Source organism: Nycticebus coucang, chromosome 4, assembly GCF_027406575.1.
Source record: "Nycticebus coucang isolate mNycCou1 chromosome 4, mNycCou1.pri, whole genome shotgun sequence".
Classification (NCBI taxonomy): domain Eukaryota; kingdom Metazoa; phylum Chordata; class Mammalia; order Primates; family Lorisidae; genus Nycticebus; species Nycticebus coucang.
Genome location: NC_069783.1, coordinates 59,800,125 through 59,822,144, shown reverse-complemented (window position 1 = coordinate 59,822,144; position 22,020 = coordinate 59,800,125). Strand labels below are relative to the sequence as shown.

The window sequence follows — 22,020 nt, the reverse complement described above, 5'->3', positions numbered from 1 at the left end:
GCCGGTGCCCTACCCACTGAGCCACAGGCACCACCCTGTAACCTCTCTTTTATGATTGAAGCTACTTAGATCATCTCTGATCACTTCACAGATTGCTAGTCTTATCTTTGGCTTATACTTATATTTACCTGGTTTGATGGCTGCTAGGTATTCTTGAATGCATTATCCTGAGCTTTCCTAACACAGAGACTGTTACTTGAAAGCCATCCTTTTTGTACATGTTAGTTAATGGTAGCTTTGATTTATGTAATATCCATTCATATTTTTTATGATTTCCTTCAGCTGTTCGCGGTTGAGAAGACTGATGTAAATCTCTATAGTTTAGAATAATTTTGACTTGTTGTGGCTGTCTATAATCCCATCACTTTGGAAGGCCACGGCAGGAGGATGACTTGAGGGCAGGAGTTCAAGACCATCTGGGCAAGACTTCATCTCTACAGAAAAAAAAATTTTTTTTTTTTTTTTTTTAAATTAGCCCAGTGTGGGTGGTGCATTCTGTAGTTCCAGCTACTTGTGAGTCTGAGGCAGAAGGATCACTTGAGCCTAGGAGCTAGAGATTGCCGTAAGCTATGGTCACAGCACTGTAGTCCAGTTTGGGCATCAGAGCAAGACTCCTTGTTTCTCAAAAAAAACCCAAAAGGATAATTTAATTATGTCTTAATTTCATGAGTCTACAAAAGAATAATTGTAATTGTATGTAGAATGGTTTTATGGTATCTTCCTACTAACCATATTTTCTAGTCTAAATGGGTTTTTAAAAATCTTTTAGTCCTTTTATTTCAGTATCACTGTTAAGTTTTAATTTGGTAATTTCAGATAACCAAACATTTAATTTACTGAAGATGTAGTCATACTCTGATTATGAGATAGTATTACCCTAGTAGATATTAATAGTAATGCTGTTCATCACCTTTTAGAAGGTTATATTTCCTCACCCTGCCCAAATTTGTGAGTTTTCACTCACCACCTTTTCTATAGTTTTAGTGAAAACATCTCTTTGTCATCTCATAGTTAACATCATAAAATTGAGTAAGAACTTGGGTTAGCATGTCTTCTAAATATTCCAGGATTACACAAAAGTAGTGGCTTTATTAGTGTTAGCTGAAAGCATTGTGCTAATAACTGTGTATGTGTGTGTTTTATTCCTTTGTAGTATGTATTAGGGACTTGAGTTTTTCCTCCTATGTAGTCAGACTTTTTAGGTAAACATTGTGTATATATTATTAGCTGCTTTAGTAATAAGTATGTTTTAGATCCAATGCAGGCATGTTTCATTAACTAAGACAAATTTCAAAGCTTTTCTCACTTTTTATTATTATTTAACAGCTAAATAATAGAGATTGCCTTTTTAATACTTTATAAGAAACTAAAAACTCTTTGGTATTATATGATTTTTTAAGTTTGATACTTCAGTCTGATCAATTACATAGCTTCACAGTACAATTTAGAGATAATCATATTTTTCTTTCTTAGCTGTGTGGAATGGACCAATTTTGGGGCATTGCTTTAAGAGCACAATCTGGTGATGTCAGTCGAGCAGCTATCCAGTATATTAACTCTTACTATATTAATGGTGAGTTATTTGAAATATTACCTAATAAGTATCAATAATTTTTTATGTGAGGATATTTTGTTAAACTACAATTGTTTTTTTTTTTTTTTTTAAATTTTATTTGATGCAACTTAATAAGAAGGTTAATATACTTACCTAAATGTCTGCCTTTCAGGTAAAACAGGTTTGGAGAAGGAGCAAGAATTTATTAGTAAGTGCATGGAGAGTCTTATGATAGCTTCTAGCAGTCTTGAACAAGAATCACATGCGAGTCTTACCGTTATAGAAAGAGGACTCCTTATGCTGAAGACACATCTGGAAGCATTTAGGAGAAGGTAATTTTTTTATATCACATAGTTATAATGAATTTCATTCTTTTTATTGCTAACATATCTCAAAGCATTTTTAAAATTAAACTAAGGTTTTTGTTGGGCAGGTTTTTACCCAAAGTGAATATTCAGTGATAGAAGTAATTTTTATTCAGAATATGTACCATTTCACTATGGAATAGGCAATATAGGTTCCTGATAAATGTTGCCCAGCTTTAAAAATTATAAGAATCGGGCGGCACCTGTGGCTCAGTGAGTAGGGCGCCGGCCCCATATGCCGAGGGTGGCGGGTTCAAACCCAGCCCCGGCCAAACTGCAACCAAAAAAAAAAAAAAATAGCCGGGCGTTGTGGCGGGCGCCTGTAGTCCCAGCTGCTCGGGAGGCTGAGGCAAGAGAATCACATAAGCCCAAGAGTTAGAGGTTGCTGTGAGCCTTGTGACGCCACGGCACTCTACCCGAGGGCGGTACAGTGAGACTCTGTCTCTACAAAAAAAAAAAAAAATTTGTAAGAATCTAAGGTAGCAAATATGTATGAATGAGAGTCTCTAAACATAATTCCATCCTAAAGTATTAATTATGATACCAAAGACATTATATCTCTACTAAAAAAGTTTCACTGAAACTCTTACCAAGAACATCAAATAATCTCTCATAGTTGAATCAAGTTGAGTCATTTGTTTCATTTGCTGTTTTTTTTTTTTTCTTCCTGGACTAGGAGACAGTATTTTAATTTTGAATTTCCATTTACCATGGAAACATGACCAAAAATTCTGTTAATGAATATCTGTATAATTAATTTAGACATAACCTGTATAATACAGAAATAAAGCAAATTAACATTTATGAATATATCGACTGAAATGAAAGGTGAGTAGGTAGATTTAATTAAGAAATTTTGTTTATTAAAAATAACTATGAGCAAATGTAAAAATACTAAGAACTATGTTGAAAAAAATTGTTAAATTAATAACTTTGAACTTCAGATCTTAGTTTGGTATTAAAGTCATACAAGTGGTAATTATGGACATTTCAAATATCAGGAAATACTGAATAAGGATAGTCTACACAGCTCTTATAAAAAACATGATTTTGTGATTTAAAACATTTGAACAGCACAAATTCTTTGATTATAATTGCAATTTGTGGATATTCTTGGGTTTTTAATGAATGTGTAATGGAACTTTTGACTTTTTTGCACAGAAAGTTCATATTATTACTTTTACCATGTTAAAAAATGAAACAAAAGGGTGGCACCTGTGGCTCAGTCAGTAAGGTGCCGGCCCCATATACCGAGGGTGACGGGTTCAAACCCTGCCCCGGCTGAACTGCAACAAAAAAATAGCCGGGTGTTGTGGCGGGCACCTGTAGTCCCAGCTACTTGGGAGGCTGAGGCAAGAGAATCGCTTGGGCCCAAGAGTTGGAGGTTGCTGTGAGCTGTGTGATGCCATGGCACTCTACCTAGGGCCATAAAGTGAAACTCCGTCTCTACAAAAAAAAAAAAAGAAACAAAAAATTAAATGTTGGTGTCTTAATAACAATTTAATACATATTCATAAAATTCAGATATTCCAATGAAGTATTGTATAAAAAACAAGTCTCCTTAACTGTTCTCTTCCTGTCAGAAATAGTTACTGATATTGATACCTATCCTTCATTTATATTTTTTTATGCTGTAGGATCTACAAACAACAAACCCAAAGACTTGTTGGTTTAAACCCTTCATCCTTGCACAGTGTTTTTTAAAGTAAATACTTACTGAAAAGGTCTTTACAAATATATTAGTTTTCCGGCTCAGCACCTATGGCTCAAGTGGCTAAGGCGCCAGCCACATACACCTGAGCTGGCAGGTTCAAATCCAGCCCAGGCCCACCAAACAACAATGATGGCTGCAACAAAAATAGGTGGGCATTATGGCAGGCACCTGTAGTCCCAGCTACTTGGGAGGTGGAGGCAGGAGAATCGCTTGAGCCCAGGAGTTGGAGGTTGCTGTGAGCTGTGACGCTACAGCACTGTACTCAGGGCAACAACTTGAGGCTCTGTCTCCAAAAAAAAAAAAAAGTTTCCAGTAGTTCATTAATGCTTTTTAAGTTTAATAAATTTAGGTCTAAAAATTCCTTCTTATGTGTACAAATTTCATTCTATTGCCATGAAAAAAAATTGTCATGTCTTTTATATAAACTTTTACATTTGTTCATGTTTTATGTAGAACGTTGATGTTAAAGAATTCATGTAAATGTGCATTTTGTGTGTGATTAGAAGAGAAAGGAAACGGATAAAATTGGATATTCAAAAAACTAAGCAGTAGTTTTTTTAAAATTAGGTATTTTCATGTAAATTTTTGTCCAGTTATTGTGTAGTGTCAAATACTTAAATGTGTCTAATGCTACTTCTGTTTTTAAATTACTTAACCTTTATACATTGAAAATAAAAGATAATTGTGTTTGTGTATTTCTTGTATTAAAAGAATATGTAATGAAGCCTTCAAGGGGTTTGGTTTTTAGAAAGAGATAAAGTTAAAATCTTAAATAGTAGTTGTCAACCAGAAATTATTTTTCAAGAGACAGTATGTCACATCTGTAGACATTTTGGGTTGTCACAACCTTGTGAGTTTGGGGTACTATTGTCACCTAATGGGATGCTGCTGAACATCCTACAGTGTGTGTGGTACAGCCTCCTCCACCCTTATTTCATTGCCTCCTGATGAGAGTATGTCAGTAGTGCCATGGTTGAGAAGTTCTGCTTAAAATATGTAACAGAAAATGTTGTTAAGATCACTGTTTTGTGGGGCAGCGCCTGTGGCTCAAGGAGTAGGGCGCCGGTCCCATATGCCGGAGGTGGCGGGTTCAAACCCAGCCCCGGCCAAGAAAAAAAAAAAAAAAAGAAAAGATCACTGTTTTGTTCAGTCATAGATCCTGACATTGGATCACCTCTAGGAAATACGACAAGTTCATTCATTTCCTTGCTTTCTATCCTTCTATTCTAGATTGCTGATTAGTTTTAGGCATTTATAGTTTTTTTTCTTAACTAAAAAGTAAGGTATCCTGGATCCTGTCTTCTACAACTGAAAATAAGACAGAAATTGACAAATATTTAGTTAGTGTTGTGCTAGATGCCTGTTTACTTTGAAACATATAAGTCTTTGGGCTTGACGCCTGTGCACAGTGGTTACGGCGCCGGCCATAAACACTGAGCGTGGTGGGTTTGAGCCTGGCCTGCGCCAGCTAAAAAACAATGACAACTGCAACAAAAAAATAGCTGGGTATTATGGTAGGTGCCGGTAGTCCCAGCTACTTGGGAGGCTGAGGTAAGAGAATCTCTTAAGCCCAAGAGTTTGAGGTTACTGTGGGCTATGAGGTTACTGTGGGCTATGAGTTTGAGGTTACTCTACCAGGGGTGACATAGTGAGACTCTTGGCTCAAAAAAAAAGAAAAAGAAGTACAAGTCTTTGTAATTCACTTTATAATTTTAGTTGTCCTGAAGTCAAATCTCACAATTCTACTAGCCTGGTTAACATATTTACTAGAATATGTTTCTCTCTCTGAAAAATATTTAATATGCTTTTTTTTCTTCTGAATATAGGAATCACAGTTTCATTTTTTAGAATTGTTTGCTGTTTTGAATTCTTCTTCATTCCTAGTTCTTGCATTTAAAATACTATTCTTTATGAGATTTTTTTCCCCTCAATAATTTCTCTTTGTGGGTGTTTTATTAGGAGACCTTTGCTATATTTATGCATTTAAGTTTCATTCAGTATAATGACTCAAAACTTAAATTTATTGCTGTAGAATAAATTGGAATGTCCTAGAAATTTCTTGTGGACTTTTTTTTTTAGTTTGTGAAATGTTAAAAACTTCTCTATTCTTAAAATTATTTAAAATGTTAACTGTTTCTGTGTGTTGTTTTTGTTGTGTTCTAGGTTTGCATATCATCTAAGACAGTGGCAAATCGAAGGTACTGGCATTAGTAGTCATTTGAAAGCTCTGAGTGACAAACAGTCTTTGCCGCTAAGGGTTGTATGTCAGCCAGCTGGACTTCCTGACAAGGTAGTTACCTAGTTTTAATTTCCAAATTGATAACATTTCCCAGTTCAAATATCTGTTCTTTTTGTATTTTTAAATTGGTTGCATCTCATATTTCAGATGACTATTGAAATGTATCCTAGTGACCAGGTAGCAGATCTTAGGGCTGAAGTAACTCATTGGTATGAAAATTTACAGAAAGAACAAATAAATCAACAAGCTCAGCTTCAGGAGTTTGGTCAAAGCAGCCGAAAAGGAGAGTTTCCTGGTAAGTCCAACAGTTCAAATTTTTATTATTATTATAATTTAAGATTCCAAAGTATATTATCTATCTTAGTTCTTCTTGTGCTGCTGAATACCAGAATATAACAGACTGGATAATTTATAAAGAACAGAGATTTATTTCTCACAGTTTTGAAAGCTGCGAAGTCCAGAATCAAGGGCTCCATCCAATGTCTACTAAGAGTTACTCTCTGCTTTTAATACAGGACTTTGAATGCCCCATCCTCACATGACAGAAGGTGAAGGGCAAAAAGGAATGAATTCTGTCAAACCCTTCTATAGTGGCATATTATTACTCATGAATTTTTAGTGTCTTTTCTTGGTACATAAAATAGGAGCTAATCAGAGAAACAACCCTGAAAGAAACATCATGAAAGCTTTTACTTTTTACTTATAATTTAAGAATCCGAAAGAACAACAGACTGAATATGTATTCAGAAAAATTATCTCAAAATTTAAAAGAAGGAAAAAAATTTTTTTTTTTTGTTTTGGGGTTTTTTTTGGAGACAAAGTCGTCACTTTGTCACCGTCATAGAGTGCTGTGACGTCATAGCTCAGCAAACTCAAACTCTTGGGCTTAAGCAATTCTCATGCCTCAGCCTCCCAAGTAGCTGGGACTACAGGCACCCACCACAATGCTCAGCTATTTTTTAGAGATGGGGTTTCACTCTTGCTCTGGAACTCATGAGTTTAGGCAATCCACCTGCCTCAGCCTCCTAAGTGTTGGGATTACAAGCGTGAGCCACCCCACCCAGCCTGATTTTAAAGGTTTAAAAACTATTTAGGACCTTCATGTGTACCAAGTGATAATTTTTAGGAATCTTTTAGTAAGGAGCCCGAGATTTGACTACAGCCTGCTTACAAAAATCATATGTATCTTCTAAAAATATCAGATCTTAAATTAATAATTTTTTTTAAATAGTTATTTTTGGTACAAAATAATATAGAAAAATCTCCCTCCTAAAGGTGACTCTAAACCACCCTATTACTATGCCACCCTCTCTCAGCCAACAATTTTCCTTCTCCAAAGGCACACATTGTTGATTTCTTCTATATACTTTAACAGGTTTTTTTTATTTTTTTTATTGCTGTGGATGATTTCTTCTACATTCTTTAAGAGATAACAATATATGTTTCAAACACAAATGGTAAAATTCTGTTTATACTTTTGTACTCTTGTGGTGCTTAAATACATTCTATATTACTGTATATAGAATGTTACCTCATTCTTTTTGAGATCTGTATAGTCCCCTCTATGACAATACCATGGTTTATCTGTTCTCTATTAACGCACATTTAGGTTGTTTTCATTCTTTTGCAATTACAAACAATGCTATAGAGAATATCTTTGTAAGTACATTACTTCATATATGTTGGATAAGTACCAACGTATATGAAATTTCTGGGTCAAAGGGTATTTATCTGTTTTCCTTCTAAAATGTGTTACACTTGAAGAGGATATGAAATAAATAAAATAACAATCTATGTACCTACCACTAAGATTAAGAACTAGAACATTTGTAGAAGCTACTTTGTGTCCCTGCCTACTAACATCGTTTCTACTCACCTTAACACTATTGTTTGGATGTATTATTTTGGTATTCTTCACAGTTTTACCTCTAATGTATGTGTTCCTAAACTGTGTAGTTTTGTGAAACAGATGAACGAGCATGTGCCTAGTAGATCAAAGGAAAAGGGCCATATGGCCACTATTTGAAGATTTATCTCTAAACTTTCCCTATATGTTTATAAATCCTCATCTGAGGATGTCAGTGGGAAATTTATCAAGCGTGTATTTCAGAAAAGTCAAGACTATGTCTTACTACAGTAATGTTCATGTAGTGCTGGAATAGCCATAGAAATAGTTAGGGTTTCTTTTATATTGTCTTTCTCTAATCTCTTCCTGATCTACATTAACTCTCAAGAATAGATCAGAGCAGAATTTCTTCTGTAAGATGAAAGGACTGTTTTCTACTGATTGAAGCAGTGGAACATGGCAGTGAGAGCAGGAACATCATAGCACTTTGTGAAAACAGTCTAGGTATAGATAAAAATCTTGGCCAGGCTCATTGTTCATTCTTTCCTAGGAGAAGATGATACAGTGGCAACAAGGAGCTTGGTCACATAATGACCCTCAGTAATGCTTTTCTTTAAAATGACATTGATCTTACTGATTGCCTTCCAAGTCTGTTGCATAGCAGTGATTGTGGGATACATTTTATTATCCTTCTGGTGTTTCTCTTTAGCTCTCTCCTGAGTTGGATATTCTTTTATATTTCCAGTATCCATAACCTTCTTGTTAATTGATGTACCTTTTTTGTTTTTTGTTTTTGTTTTTGTTTTTAACTTTTCTCTGGAATACAGTAGAGTCCAGGAGCTGCTTTTGAGAATGTTCAATGGGGTAAAGTTTTTGATTCCTTGAATGATTAAAAATCTCTCTCATGTTTTCATACCTAAATGATTAGACTGAATATGGAATTCTAGGTTAGAAATAATTTTGTTTCAGAATTCTAGAAGTACTTCTCCATTGTGTTTCTTGCTGCCATTGAGGCTCTTGACAATTCTGAAACCTTTGTGATTTCTGGTATTTTTTTATATGTGATCACTTTTCTTTTATAAAGCTTAATTAACCTTCTCCTTGACACTAATGTTCTGGGCCTGAGTAAGGGCCTATTTTCAGTGATTATAGTGGGCATGTTAGTGTTCAGGTGTTTAATATTGGGCCCTTTTAGTTTGGTAACTTTGTATCTTTTAAGTTTCAAGAAACTTTCTTGATTTGGTCCATAAATTTCTTCTCTTTTACTATTTCATTCTAGAAAACATCTATTATCTAGATGTTTCATTTCTAGGACTTACTCTCTTTCCTAATTCTTTCTTGCTTATGGTTTATTTTTTTGAGTTTTAACTCAAAGTCCTAAGAGGTATTTTCATTTTTATTTTATAGTCTTCCATTTAGTTTTTCATTTCTTCTCTCATGCTTTTAATGTCTGAGAGTTCTTTTTTTATTCTCTGAAAGATGCCAATTTTTACAGTTGAAATCGCTTTTTGAAGTTTTTTTTTTCTTAATGGTTGAATCTTGCTTTTTGGGTGGAGTCCAAATGATATATCTGCATTTGAGAGTGTTTAAGTCATTTTGCATATAATATAATTGTTTTCTATTTGTCCCACCTCTTCCTTTTTCTTTTTTAACACATATTTGCCACTTTGGGCACTTATCATTCCCATGTGTGGATCTCAGTTTCTATTTGGTTTCATTTTATTGTCTTTCTAGTTAACTTCCTTTAAAACTTTGCCCTACAGGTCTTCTGTTAACTGATTTTCTCAAGCTTTTGTCTATCTGGAAAGAGTATAGAAAAAATATTTATTTTGCTATCATTTTTGAAGGCTGTTTTCCCTGAATATAGAATTCATGAGTTTTTCTTTTTCTTTAAGGACTTTTATAGATGTTTGTTACCATTTGGATTGCCACGTTTGTAATTTAAGAGTGTCTGGTTTTCCTTATCTTTTAATCCTTTGTATCCAGTGTGTTTTTTGTTTAACATGGTGTGATTTAAAGATTTTTCTTTTTCTTTTTCTTTCTTTTTTTTTTTTTAGAGACAGAGTCTCACTTTATCGCCCTCAGTAGAGTGCTATGGCATCACAGCTCACAGCAACTCCCAGCTCCTGGGCTTAGGCTATTCTCCTGCCTCAGCCTCCCATGTAGCAGGGACCACAGGTGCCCGCCACAATGCCCAGCTAGATTTTTCTTTTTCTTTTTTTTTTCTTTTGAGAGACAATAGTCTCACTGTGTCATCCTTGGTAGAGTGCTGTGGCGTTATAGCTCCCAGCAACCTCAGACTCTTGGGCTTAAGTGATGTTCTTGCCTCAGCCTCCCAAGTAACTGGGACTACAGGCGCCCACCACAACGCCTGGCTATTTTCTTATCACAGTTTAGTTTGGGTCCTTTTTACTGGCCCGGGCCGTTGTCAAACCTGCCAACCTCAGTGCATGTGGCTGGTGCTGTAGCCACTGTGCTACAGGCACTGATCCTAAAGATTTTCTTTAACATAAATGATCCTAAACATTTTTCTTTAACATTTTCAGAGTTCAGTTGTAGATGTGCCTTATTCTTTCTTTGTGTAATGAAGTCTAGATTTGGTTGAGCTTCCTGGGTCTGTGGAAAAGCTAACAATTGTATATTTAATCAATTTTTTTTCTTTTCCTTTTCTTAGCCTATAATTAAGTGTTTCTAGGCTATTAACATCTCATAGATTACTGAGGCATTCCCTTTCTCCCTCCCTTTCTTCTTTTTTTTTTGTTGGTGGAGGTTAGATGTTGATTTTTCTCATGTGCCACATCAGTATGAAACAGATTATAGATTATGAGTTAGCCCTTGATTTGAACTTACCTTTTTTGAGGATTACTGGTCATTACAAATTCATTTGAGTTCCATCTTGCAAATTATGTTGGTATGATTTCCTACCTTTGTTTTCTCTTGTTAGTTTATGTCTGTAAAATTTTTAAAATGTGTTTTATTGCAGCTTTTGAGAGTAAAAATTAGATGGGTGATATTTATAACCCAAGAGCTTTTAAGATTTATTTTCTTTTGTTGTTTTGAAACATTTATACATTAATCTTTTAATTTTTTAAAAGGAAGGAATTCTTTCTAGAACTGTTACGGAATCAGTAATTCTTCTTCTTTCTTTTTTTTAATAGTTTGTGGTTCATGGAGGGTACAAAGAAGTAGGTTACATTGGTTGCATTTGTTAGATAAAGTCCTTCTTATAATTGTGTCCCACCCCCCAAGAGGTGTGCCATACACTGTGACCTCCCCATTCTCTCTCTCCTCCCCTCACCCCATTCCTTATTCAACCCTGTGCCACATCCCCCCACCCATATTAGATCATCTGCTGGCTTCATATTAGAATTGAGTACATTGGATTCTTGCTTCTCCATTTTTGTGATGCTTTACTAAGAAGAATGTGTTCCAACTCAATCCAGGTTAATACAAAAGATGTAAAGTCTCCATCTTTTGTAATGGCTGAATAGTATACATATATCACAGCTTATTAATCCATTCCTAGGTTGATGGGCATTTAGGTTGTTTTCACATTTTGGTGATTGTAAATGGAGCTGTGATAAACGGTCTAGCGCAAGTGTCCTTATGACAAAAAGATTTTTTTTTTCTTCTGGATAGATGCCTAGTAATGGCATTACAGAATCAAATGGTAGGTCTAATTGGAGTTCTTTGAGGATTCTCCATAATTCCTTCCGAAAAGGTTGTATTGGCTCAGCACCCATAGCGCAGTGGTTAAGGCACTGGCCACATACACTGGAGCTGGTGTTTTCAAAAAGGTTGTATTAGTTTGCAGTTCCTTCTCTCCACATCCATGCCAGCATCTGCAGCTTTGAGACTTTGTGATGTGGACCATTCTCGCTGCGGTTAGATGATATTTCAGGGTCATTTTGATTTGCATTTCTTCGATGATGATTAGGGACAATGAGAATTTTTTCATCTATCTTCCTTAGATAAGGTTCTATTCATGTCTCTTGCCCAGTCAGGCATGGGATTGTTGGGTCTTTTTTTGTTGTTGATTATTTTGAGTTCTTCTGTAGATCCTAGTTATCCAGCTTTTGTCCTGTTCATATAATGCAAATATCTTTTCCCTTTCTGAAGGTTGTCTGTTTTCTTTAGTTGTTGTTTCCTTTGCTGTACAGAAGCTTTTCAGTTTAATTAATTCCCATTTGTTTATTTTTGTTGTTGCAATTGCCATGGAAGTCTTCTTCATAAAATCTTTCACCAAACCAATATCTTCAAGTGTTTGCCCCACACTTTCTTCTAGGATTTTTATTGTTTCATGCCTTAGATTTAAATCTTTTATCCATCTTGAATCAATTTTTCTAAGTGGTGAAAGGTGTGGGTCCAGTTTCAGTCTTTTACATGTGGTTGTCCAGTTCTCTCAGCACCATTTATTGAACAGGGATTGTTTTCCCCAGAGTATGTTCTTGTTGGGTTTATCAAAGACCAGGTGGCTCTATAGTGTTGGTTTCATCTCATGGTTTTCTTTTTGTTTCCAAATGTCAATGTCTTCTATTTTTATGCCAATACAATACTGTTTTGATCACTTCGGCCTCGTAGTATAGCCTGAAGTCTGGTAGGGTAATGTCCCCGGCTTTATTTCCATTACTAAGAATTGCCTCGGGTATACAGGTTTTTTTTCTGGTTCCATACAAACCAAAAAAGCATTTTTTCCATATCTTGAAAGTATGATATTGGTATTTTAATGGGGATTGCATTGAATCTGTAGATTGCTTTGGGAACTATAGACATTTTAACAATGTTGATTCTTACCAGCAATCAACATGGGATATTCTTCCATTTGTTAATATCTTCTGCTTTTTCTTTTCTTAGGGTTTTGTAATTTTCTTGTAGAGGTCCTTCACCTCTTCTGTTAGGTGTGTTCCTAGAGATTTCATTTTTTTTTTGAAGCTACTATGAAGGGAATTATGTCCTTAATTAGCTTCTCATCTTAGCTGTTATTGGTGTATAGAAAGGCTACTGATTTGTGGACATTGGTTTTATATCCTGAGATAGTACTGTATTTTTTGATCACTTCCAGTCTTGTGGTTGAGTCTTTGGTGTTCTCTAAGTATAAGATCATATCATTGGCGAAGAGCAAGAGTTTGACCTCCTCTGCCCTCATTTGGATGCCTTTTATTTCTTTCTCTTGCTTGATTGTATTGGCTAGAACTATAGTAATGGCAATAGCAGACAACTTTGTCTGTTTCCAATTCTAAGAGGAAAAGCTTTCAGTTTTACTCCATTCAGTATAATATTAGCTGTGGGTTTCTCGTAGATGGCTTCAATGAGATTCAGAAATATGCTGTTTACGCCTATATTCTTAATGTGTTTTAATTAGAAAAGGATGCTGAATTTTATTGAATGTTTTTTTTGCATCTGTGGAGAGGATCATGTGGTCTTTGTTTTTGCTTCTGTTAATATAATGAATTACGTTTTTGAACTTGTATGTGTTAAACCACCCTTGCATCCCTGAGATGAAACCTACTTGATCATTATGAATGACTTTTTAAATGACTTTTTAAATTTTTGTAATCTATTGGCTAGGATTTTATTGAGAATTTTTGCATCTGTATTCATTAGTGAAATTGGTCTGAAGTTCTCCTTTTTAGTTGGGTCTTGTCCTGATTTTGGTATCAGGGTGATCTTTGCTTCGTAGAACATGTTGGGAGGAAGGAATCAGTAATTCTTAGGTTAAAAAAGATCTTCTCAAATGTAATAAAAGACAAAAAAAAGGCTCAATTAATAGTAAAATCCAGTCCAACCTTTGTAATTAATGTTAACATGTTGTTATTATCTGTCCAGCATGGCATAACAAAATGCCATAAACTGAGTAGCTTATAAATAACAGAGATTTATTTCCCATAGTCTGGAGGCTCAAAAATCCAATATTAAGGTGCCAGCAGATTCAGTGTCTAGTGACAGGCTGCTTTCTTACAGATAGTGCATTTTTCCTGTGTCTTCACATGGTAGAAAGGGCAGGCAAGCTCTTTTACTCTCTTTTGTAATGGTACCAATCCCAGTGATCAGGGGCTCTGCTCTCATGATCTACTAACTTTTGAAAGGCCTCACTTAAAAATACCATGATTTTGGTAGTTAGGATTTAATACGCAGATTGGGGGGTACATTAATATTCAGACCATATGGCACATGTCATATACATAAGCTATAGGCCTATCTCACATAAAATAGGGGCCAAAATTCTGAATAACCTAATAGATAGCATCTCAGTTCTCCTTTGGAATAATCATGCATGCTTAGAGTAGCTAGCAAATTAGGAAAGCAATCTCTCTCATGAAGATAGGTGTTTTATCTTCATATTGCAAAGGTTAATAACTATATTGTATTTATCAGTAAGTTAAACATTTAATAAAAAAAACTATTGGTTACATAAAGTTTAAGGCAAAATTTATTGTCCATTGAGTAGCCAAAGTTTTTCTTCACGTGAACACTCTGCTTTATAAGCATTCATATTTCTAGTTTTGTATTGTATGAAATGATTTGAATAAAACAAATGAAGTCTAAGTATATAGATACTGGAATAGAGTAACTCAATTAGTGGATAATATGAATAAGACATTAAGGAAATCAAGTGCAGGGAAGGAGGGAGGGGGAAGGGTGTGCTCCCCCTGAATGGGTATACTGTTAGGGGGTATGACACACCTCTTGGGGTTAGGACACTATCTAAAAAATGTGAACATTATAACCTAATTCTTTGTACCCTCAAATTAACATGGAACAATAAAAAATAATTTAAAAAGAAGTTAAGGGCACAATATCAGTTTTAAAATGTTAGGGTAATCTTCATGTGAAGCCTTGAGAATCAGACTTTTTGAGATAAATGAACAACTGAATAAATAGAGATACCTCTCTTGCCTATACTAAATGTTGTAGAGATGTCAAGGAGATTTATTTTTAATGGGTTCTACCTAAAAACCCAATGTAATTTTTGTGTAAAGTTTGATGAAATTACTCTGAAGTTGTATGAATGAACTACATGGTATTAGGTGTTTTGGGAGGAAGACTCTAAAGAATAATGGAAGAATTTCTATACTAGCTATTAAAGTTTTAAACCTGCAATATGATTTTGGTGGAGGAATAGTTAGATAAATACTATAAAGCGGATAACTGAGAAATAGTCATATACTAACATATGACTTTTTCGATTTGGATGTGTTCGAGAAAGGGGTTAGCCAGATAACTAAAGAGTAGTTATTGAAGTTGGGGAAATGGTGGGAAATGAACCTGAAGGTGTAAACAGCAAAAGGTACTTTACACATTCTGTTAATAGAATTAAAGTACTTCAATCTTTTGAGTTTATTGAATACCATAGATCGGGAGAGTTGTAGCTGATTTTTTCCATGTCAGTTTTTTTGTTGTTTTACACCATAGTATGTGTTTTGTTTTGTTGGATAGTAACAAGGGAAAAAGAACTCAGGGGTTCTTAATACTTGCTAGTTTCTTTAAAAACTAAGGCATTTAAAAATCTGATTCCTCTGGGCGGCGCCTGTGGCTCAGTCGGTGAGGCGCCGGCTCCATATACCGAGGGTGACGGGTTCAAACCAGGCCCTGGCCAAACTGCAAACAAAAAATAGCCGGGTGTTGTGGCGGGCACCTGTAGTCCCAGCTACTCGGGAAGCTGAGGCAAGAGAATCACTTAAGCCCAGGAGTTGGAGGTTGCTGTGAGCTGTGTGATGCCACGGCACTCTACCGAGGGCCATAAAGTATGACTCTGTCTCTACAAAAAAAAAATATATATATATATATATAAAATGAAGGGAGGCTCCTGTGGCTCAGTCGGTAAGGCGCCGGCCCCATATACTGAGGGTGGCGGATTCAAACTCGGCCTCGGCTGAACTGCAACCAAAAAAATAGCCGGGCATTGTGGCGGGCGCCTATAGTCCCAGCTACTCGGGAGGCTGAGGCAAGAGAATCGCTTAAGCCCAGGAATTGGAGGTTGCTGTGAGCTGTGTGATGCCATGACACTCTGCCAAGGGCCATAAAGTGAGACTCTGTCTCTACCAAAAAAAAAAAAAAATATATATATATATATATAAAATGAAGGGTGGCGCCTGTGGCTCAGTTAGTAAGGCGCCGGCCCCATATACCGAGGGTGGCGGATTCAAACCCGACCTCGGCGGAACTGCAACCAAAAAATAGCCGGGCGTTGTGGCGGGCACCTGTAGTCCCAGCTACTCGGGAGGCTGAGGCAAGAGAATCGCTTAAGCCCAGGAGTTGGAGGTTGCTGTGAGCTGAGGCCACGGCACTCTACCGAGGGCCATAAAGTGAGACCCTGTCTCTACAAAAAAAAAAAAAAAAAACATCTGATTCCTCTGCATATATTTCTGGGAGAAATGGAGTGAATGCAGCAGCATGTTCCAGGAAAGCTCCCTTGTTTTGGAAACAGGGTGTGCCGGCACTGTCACTCATGTGTGTTCTTCTCTCTCTCTTTCTCTCTCTCTCTCGTCCAAGTCACCACCCTCAAGTGATCCTCCTGCCTCAGCCTCCCAAAGTGCTAGGATTGCATGTGCAAGCCACCTTGCCTACCATAGCATTTTTAACTTATGTTTTATATTGCTAAGCAAATGGGAATTGATGGTAGTGAGAATGATGCTAAGAGAGATCTTCTGTCTTGTAATTTTTACTACTTAAGGCAACAGAATATATGTAGGATGCGTACTTAGTACTGTCTCACTTCTCTCAAGAATTATATTTAAACTTAACATATAGTGGACTTAATTGCTATACCAATATATTCTTGTCAGCAAATAAGTCAATTCTTACAAAAAAGTTCACTTTAATTTTCTGCTTATTTCAAGGAGGCCTCATGGGACCTGTGAGGATGATTTCTTCTGGACATGAGTTAACAACAGATTATGATGAAAAAGCACTTCATGAGCTTGGTTTTAAGGATATGCAGGTACGTATATAAAGCATGGTTTGAGTTCTAATTATCTATTGACTATTGTGGACAATAGTTGAATAGTCAAAGGTCTAGTTAAAAATAGCTCTTATTACTTTTCTTATATTAAAATTGTAGATTATTTTATACTTCAGACTTACTATTTTATTAAACCAAAAACTTATATGTGTAAATTTTTTATTTACTTTTTCCATTTCTTCTCTTTGTATAGATGGTATTTGTATCTTTGGGTGCACCAAGAAGAGAACGGAAAGGGGAAGGTGTTCAGCTGCCTGCATCTTGCCTACCACCTCCTCAGAAGGACAACATTCCAATGCTTTTGCTTTTACAAGAACCTCATTTAACTACTCTTTTTGATTTATTAGAGATGCTTGCATCATTTAAACCACCCTCAGGAAAAGTGGCAGTGGATGATAGTGAGGTGACTATGTTAGGTTTCATTTTCACAAGTCTTGTTTTGTCTTTTTTGGTGAGAGGATATAATTATGATATAATTATAGATTATAAAATGTGACAAAATATTGAATAGAATTAAATTTTCTCAGTAATCGGCTCAGTGCCTGTAGCTCAAGCGGCTAAGGCGCTAGCCACATACATCAGAGCTGGCGGGTTCAAATCCAGCCCGGGCCTGCCGAACAACAATGATAACTACAACCAAAAAACAGCCGGGCATTGTGGTGGGCGCCTGTAGTACTAGCTACTTGGGAGTCCGAGGCAAGAGAATCGCTTAAGCCCAGGAGTTAGAAGTTGCTGTGAGCTGTGACACCACAGCACTCCACCCAGGACGACAGCTTGAGGCCGTGTCTCAAAAAAAATTTTTTTTCCTCAGTAATCTTTTAAGAGCAATAAAACTTAGGGACCTATTCATTTATTCATTAACTGTTTGAATGTCTTATGTGATCCAGGCATACTGTTTTACTCAAAATAATGTTTTCCAAGAGTAATTAAACTGGGCATAATTTTAGCCTTCACTGAATTCAGGGAGGGGGTCAGATAATTGACATGCCAAACATAAATAGTTTAAGTGAACTTATGTAAATATGACTTATGTAAATAAGTCTCAGGTATTAAAATTGAAATACGACATTTTTGATGAAACATGACATCCATTTTTTAGATGGATGTAGACCCATTTACTTGTATATTATTTGGTCTGGAATGGTTTCTTTGAGGAGAAACTCCCCTCTCTGAGTGGAGTCCATAATCAGATTTGGAAAGATAAAAAGCCAGTTAAATGAGGAGGGTGAAGAATTGTCTGGATAAAGTATTTTAATTCTGAAGCCCTAGATGTAAGTTCTAGACAGGTGTAGGAATTGTTAGAGAGCTAATAAGTAGAAAATGCAGAGGGGTAGGAGAACAGAATGAGGAATGAAATTAGAAAGGTAGGCCGAGTGAAATAATGTAAGTCTTGGCTGGGTGAAGTGGTTCTCACCTGTAATTCTAGCACTCTAGGAGGCCAAGGAGGGAGGATTGCTTGAGCTTATGATTTCAAGGTTAGCCTGAGCTATGCTAGTGAGACCTATTGCTATTAAAAACAGAAAGATGAGCCAGACATGGTGGCACATGCCTGTAGTCCCAGCTACTTGGGAGGCTGAGGCAAGAGGATCACTTGTGCCCAAGAGTTTGAGGTTGCTGTGAACTATGATCCCACAGCACTGTAGCCTGGGCAACAGAGTGAGACTGTGTCTCAAAAAAATAACAATAAAAATAATAATGTAAACCTTATGGATCATTGTGAACTGTTCCCATTTTACTCAGAGTAAAGTGGACAGTATTAAAGGATTTTAAATAGGGATATACACATTCTGATTTTTGTTTTATATATAATATGTTTGACAAAAGTAAGTAAAGAACCCTACATCACTTGATGGTGGGTTAGGTTTTAGGAGTGGTGAATAAGAGAGTTCAGGAAGAAGGAAGGCCGATGGCAGTAGGTTTTTGGTTGGAGGTTGGATTCTATTTGAGATGAAGAAGAATGGATGCCTAAGGGACATGGACAATTACTTGCATATATAAGTTTGGAACTGAGAGAAAGGGTTTGGTGTAGAAAAGCAAGTTTGTAAGTTACCTGTTGCTATAAAGATGGTATTTAAACTCAAGAATGTATATGAGATCTCCTGGGTCATTGCAGCCTGCTGACTATTTTTTTTTAATGCCTTTAAACGCATTTTATCACATAGTATCCTGAAATCTTAACCATATATTTGTGTATCTTATCCAGTGAGTCACAGTTTTGAGATTGAATGGCAAATAGAGTGGTGGTGCTTTGATAGTTTTCCCTATGTTAGCCTACTGTTCTTTTCTTTCCTCCCGGAGAATGTTGGGTGACTTCTTCCTATGTTTCCATGGTTTGCTTTTATCATATATGGAGTGGTGGCTGCTATTGAGCCCTCTGCTCCTCATACCCGGAAGTCTCTAATGGCATATTCTTAAATTCTCTGGAAATCGCCATTTTGGTCAAGCAGAAGAATCAATAGTAGATGCCCATGACCCTTTATTTTCCCACTTTTATTTCATGCTATAAATATTTACAGACCTTTTGTTTCATGTCAGTAGTGTATAGGCATTTTAAAAGAGAGAAACATAATTGAGAGAATTACCCAGTGCTCCAGGAGTATGCTAGTGTTCTGTGGATCATATTATGGGAATATTAGAGGGTGGAAGGACAAAAAAATTAAAGGTTTCCACAAGGGGGGAATTGTTTAAATTGAGCCCAGCTATTGATAAGAGTGAAGAATAGCATTTGGTGTTAATATGGAGGATGTATTAGAGAAAACAAAGATTAAAGGTAAAAGAACCAGATTAATAGGCCTTTTTTTTTCGTGTGAGCGATGGCTGTAAACCAGAGGGAAAACATACTGTTTTAGCATCTGTTTTATTGAATCTAGTTTGTATCATACATACTTAAGAGTTCTGTACTCAAACCCCTGGTCCATGTACCAGTGGCCTGTTAGGAATTTGACTGTACAACAGAGCAAGGGAAGTTATAGCCTCTCCCCATCACTTGCATCACTGCCTGAGCTCCACCTCCTGTCAGATCCTTCTCCCTACCCGCCCTTTCAAGGAAAAATGGGTGCCAGTCTAGGGGCTACAGCCTTAGACTATATTATACCAAAGAATCACTCTTAACAGGAGTAGTAAATAATAATAGTAATGGTACTATAATAATAAATTTATGCTCTGAAAAATGCCAGGGCTATAAATTTTAACCCCTTTGGTTTTTTTTTTTTTTTACTACTTAAGTCTTTGGTTTTGTTTGTTTGTTTTGAGACGGAGTCTCACTATGTCACCCTTTGTAGAGTGCAGTAGCATCACAGCTCATAGCAAACTCAACCTCTAGGGCTTAAGTGATTCTCTTGCCTCAGCCTCCCAAGTAGCTGGGACTACAGGCACCCGCCACAATGCCTCACTATTTTTTTGTTGCAGTTGTCATTGTTGCTTAGCTGGCCCAGGCTGAGTTCGAACCCTCCAGCCTCAGTGCATGTGGCCAGCACCATAGCCATAACCACTGTGCTATGGGCGGGTGCTGAGCCAAGGCTTTAATTCTTTTTAAGTGCTTATTATATACTTTCTGAAACATTATTTAGCTTAACTGTTGTTTTAGCATGTGATTTGAGATTCAACAAATGATAATGGAATAAAAGTAGATTCTTTAAAATTATTGGCTTTCCTCTTAATCTCTGCTCATCTGTGACTGAAAAATAAGGTATGGATTAATAAAAAAAAACAAGAGAGAGAAATGGGTATACTCTCTTCCCAAATGGAAGATCAAGGATTTAATTCACTGAGTCTTTATTGTGCTTAGAATAGTGACCTGCAAAGAGGTCAAAGAGGAGCTAGATAATCATCTTACTGATATTTACTAGCAAAGAGGAGCTAGATAATCATCGTACTGATAGTTACTTGGATGGCTTTATGAAACAAGTGTTTTCACTTCTGTTTGAAAATTTTCCTGAGGAAAAGTAACCAGCGTTTAGAGCAGTGTTTTTCAACCATTTTTAGCTTGTGGCACACTTGAACCTATAGTTAAGCTTCTGGGGGATACTTAAATTACGTTGACTAAAAAACAAAGTGAAAATAGCTTAGTGCCTGTAGCTCAGCGACTAGGGCGCCAGCCACATGCACCAGAGCTGGCGGGTTCAAATCCAGTCCAGGCCTGCCAAACAGCAATGACAACTACAACCAAAAATAGCCAACGTTGGTCAGGTGCCTATAGTCCCAGCTACTTGAGTGGCTGAGGCAAGAGAATCGCTTAAATCCAAGAGTTTGAGGTTGCTGTGTTGCTGGCACTCTACTAAGGATGACATAGCAAGACTCTGTCTCCAAAAAAAAAAAAAAGTGAAAAAAAAGAATAGGCTTTCTCTACTTTGAACTTCTTTCGAAATAATTTAATGATCTTTAAAATTTTTATGGCACATTGGTTGAAAATCACTGCTGTAGAGGAAGTGCCTATTATATACTAGAAGAGTATTTATGAGAAATTGAAAAACAATTGCTTTGACGTAACTATTAATTTTCTCAAATAAGTTTTTATTTACCAGGTAACAGATGTTTTACTTGCCCCTTTTAAAAATGTGTGACTAAAGAATAATGGCAAATTTAATTAATAATTTTATGCTGAAAATTTAAATGCTGAAGTTTTTTTCTTATCTATCTTAATAAAACAGTTATTCTTATTTGTGTAGAGCTTAAGATGTGAAGAACTTCATCTTCATGCAGAAAATCTGTCTAGGCGTGTCTGGGAGCTACTGATGCTCCTTCCTACATGTCCTAACATGTTGATGGCATTCCAGAATATCTCAGATGAACAGGTGAGCACACAAAAATCTTATTATTCTGCTGGAGGATGTTACCAGTTTGCATTCCTGGAGACAATATATGAGATTGCCTCTTGACTCATACTCCCATTAAATTTGAATATTTTTTGCCCATATATTTTTTGCTTCATCTGTTGCCCATATAATGCATGAAGTGTGCCAGTTCATTTTAATTTTCATTTATTTAGTGAGATTGAATAGCATAACATAGGCTAAATGCATGACAAAAAGTATTTTGTAAAATTATCTTCAGGAAAACAGGAATTTACCTTTATATTACATTTTCCACATTATGGTATGCTTTGAATATGCTTTGTTTTCAGCAATGAAAAGTAATGTTTAAAGAAAACACAGTAAGGTGAAATGCATCAGTGCTTGGATGCATATTTAAGTTAGCTGACAAAATTAGAGGAATACAAGGCAAAGAAATTTAATATATACCATATGTGGTAATTTTTCTATAGAAGTATCACCTCACATGTTTAAGTACTCGGTATCTTTGTAAAGTTTTTAAAATTAAAGATTGTTTTTAAAGACTGT

The 22,020-nt window shown here is 36.1% G+C and overlaps 1 protein-coding gene across 4 annotated transcripts in view; it reads left to right on the top strand.

Moving 5' to 3' along the window:
* USP34 (ubiquitin specific peptidase 34) overlaps positions 1 to 22,020 on the top strand; it is a 276,477-nt gene that overhangs the window by 138,106 nt on the left and 116,351 nt on the right. For 3 of the 4 annotated variants that reach the window (XM_053589538.1, XM_053589535.1, XM_053589536.1), the window contains exons 24-30: positions 1,474 to 1,573; positions 1,728 to 1,887; positions 5,798 to 5,924; positions 6,021 to 6,168; positions 16,560 to 16,660; positions 16,875 to 17,084; positions 21,349 to 21,474. In XM_053589538.1, the coding sequence (XP_053445513.1) occupies positions 1,474 to 1,573; positions 1,728 to 1,887; positions 5,798 to 5,924; positions 6,021 to 6,168; positions 16,560 to 16,660; positions 16,875 to 17,084; positions 21,349 to 21,474 (972 nt within the window). The remainder of the gene's footprint in view (positions 1 to 1,473; positions 1,574 to 1,727; positions 1,888 to 5,797; positions 5,925 to 6,020; positions 6,169 to 16,559; positions 16,661 to 16,874; positions 17,085 to 21,348; positions 21,475 to 22,020) is intronic. The other variant, XM_053589537.1, reaches the window with a different exon arrangement.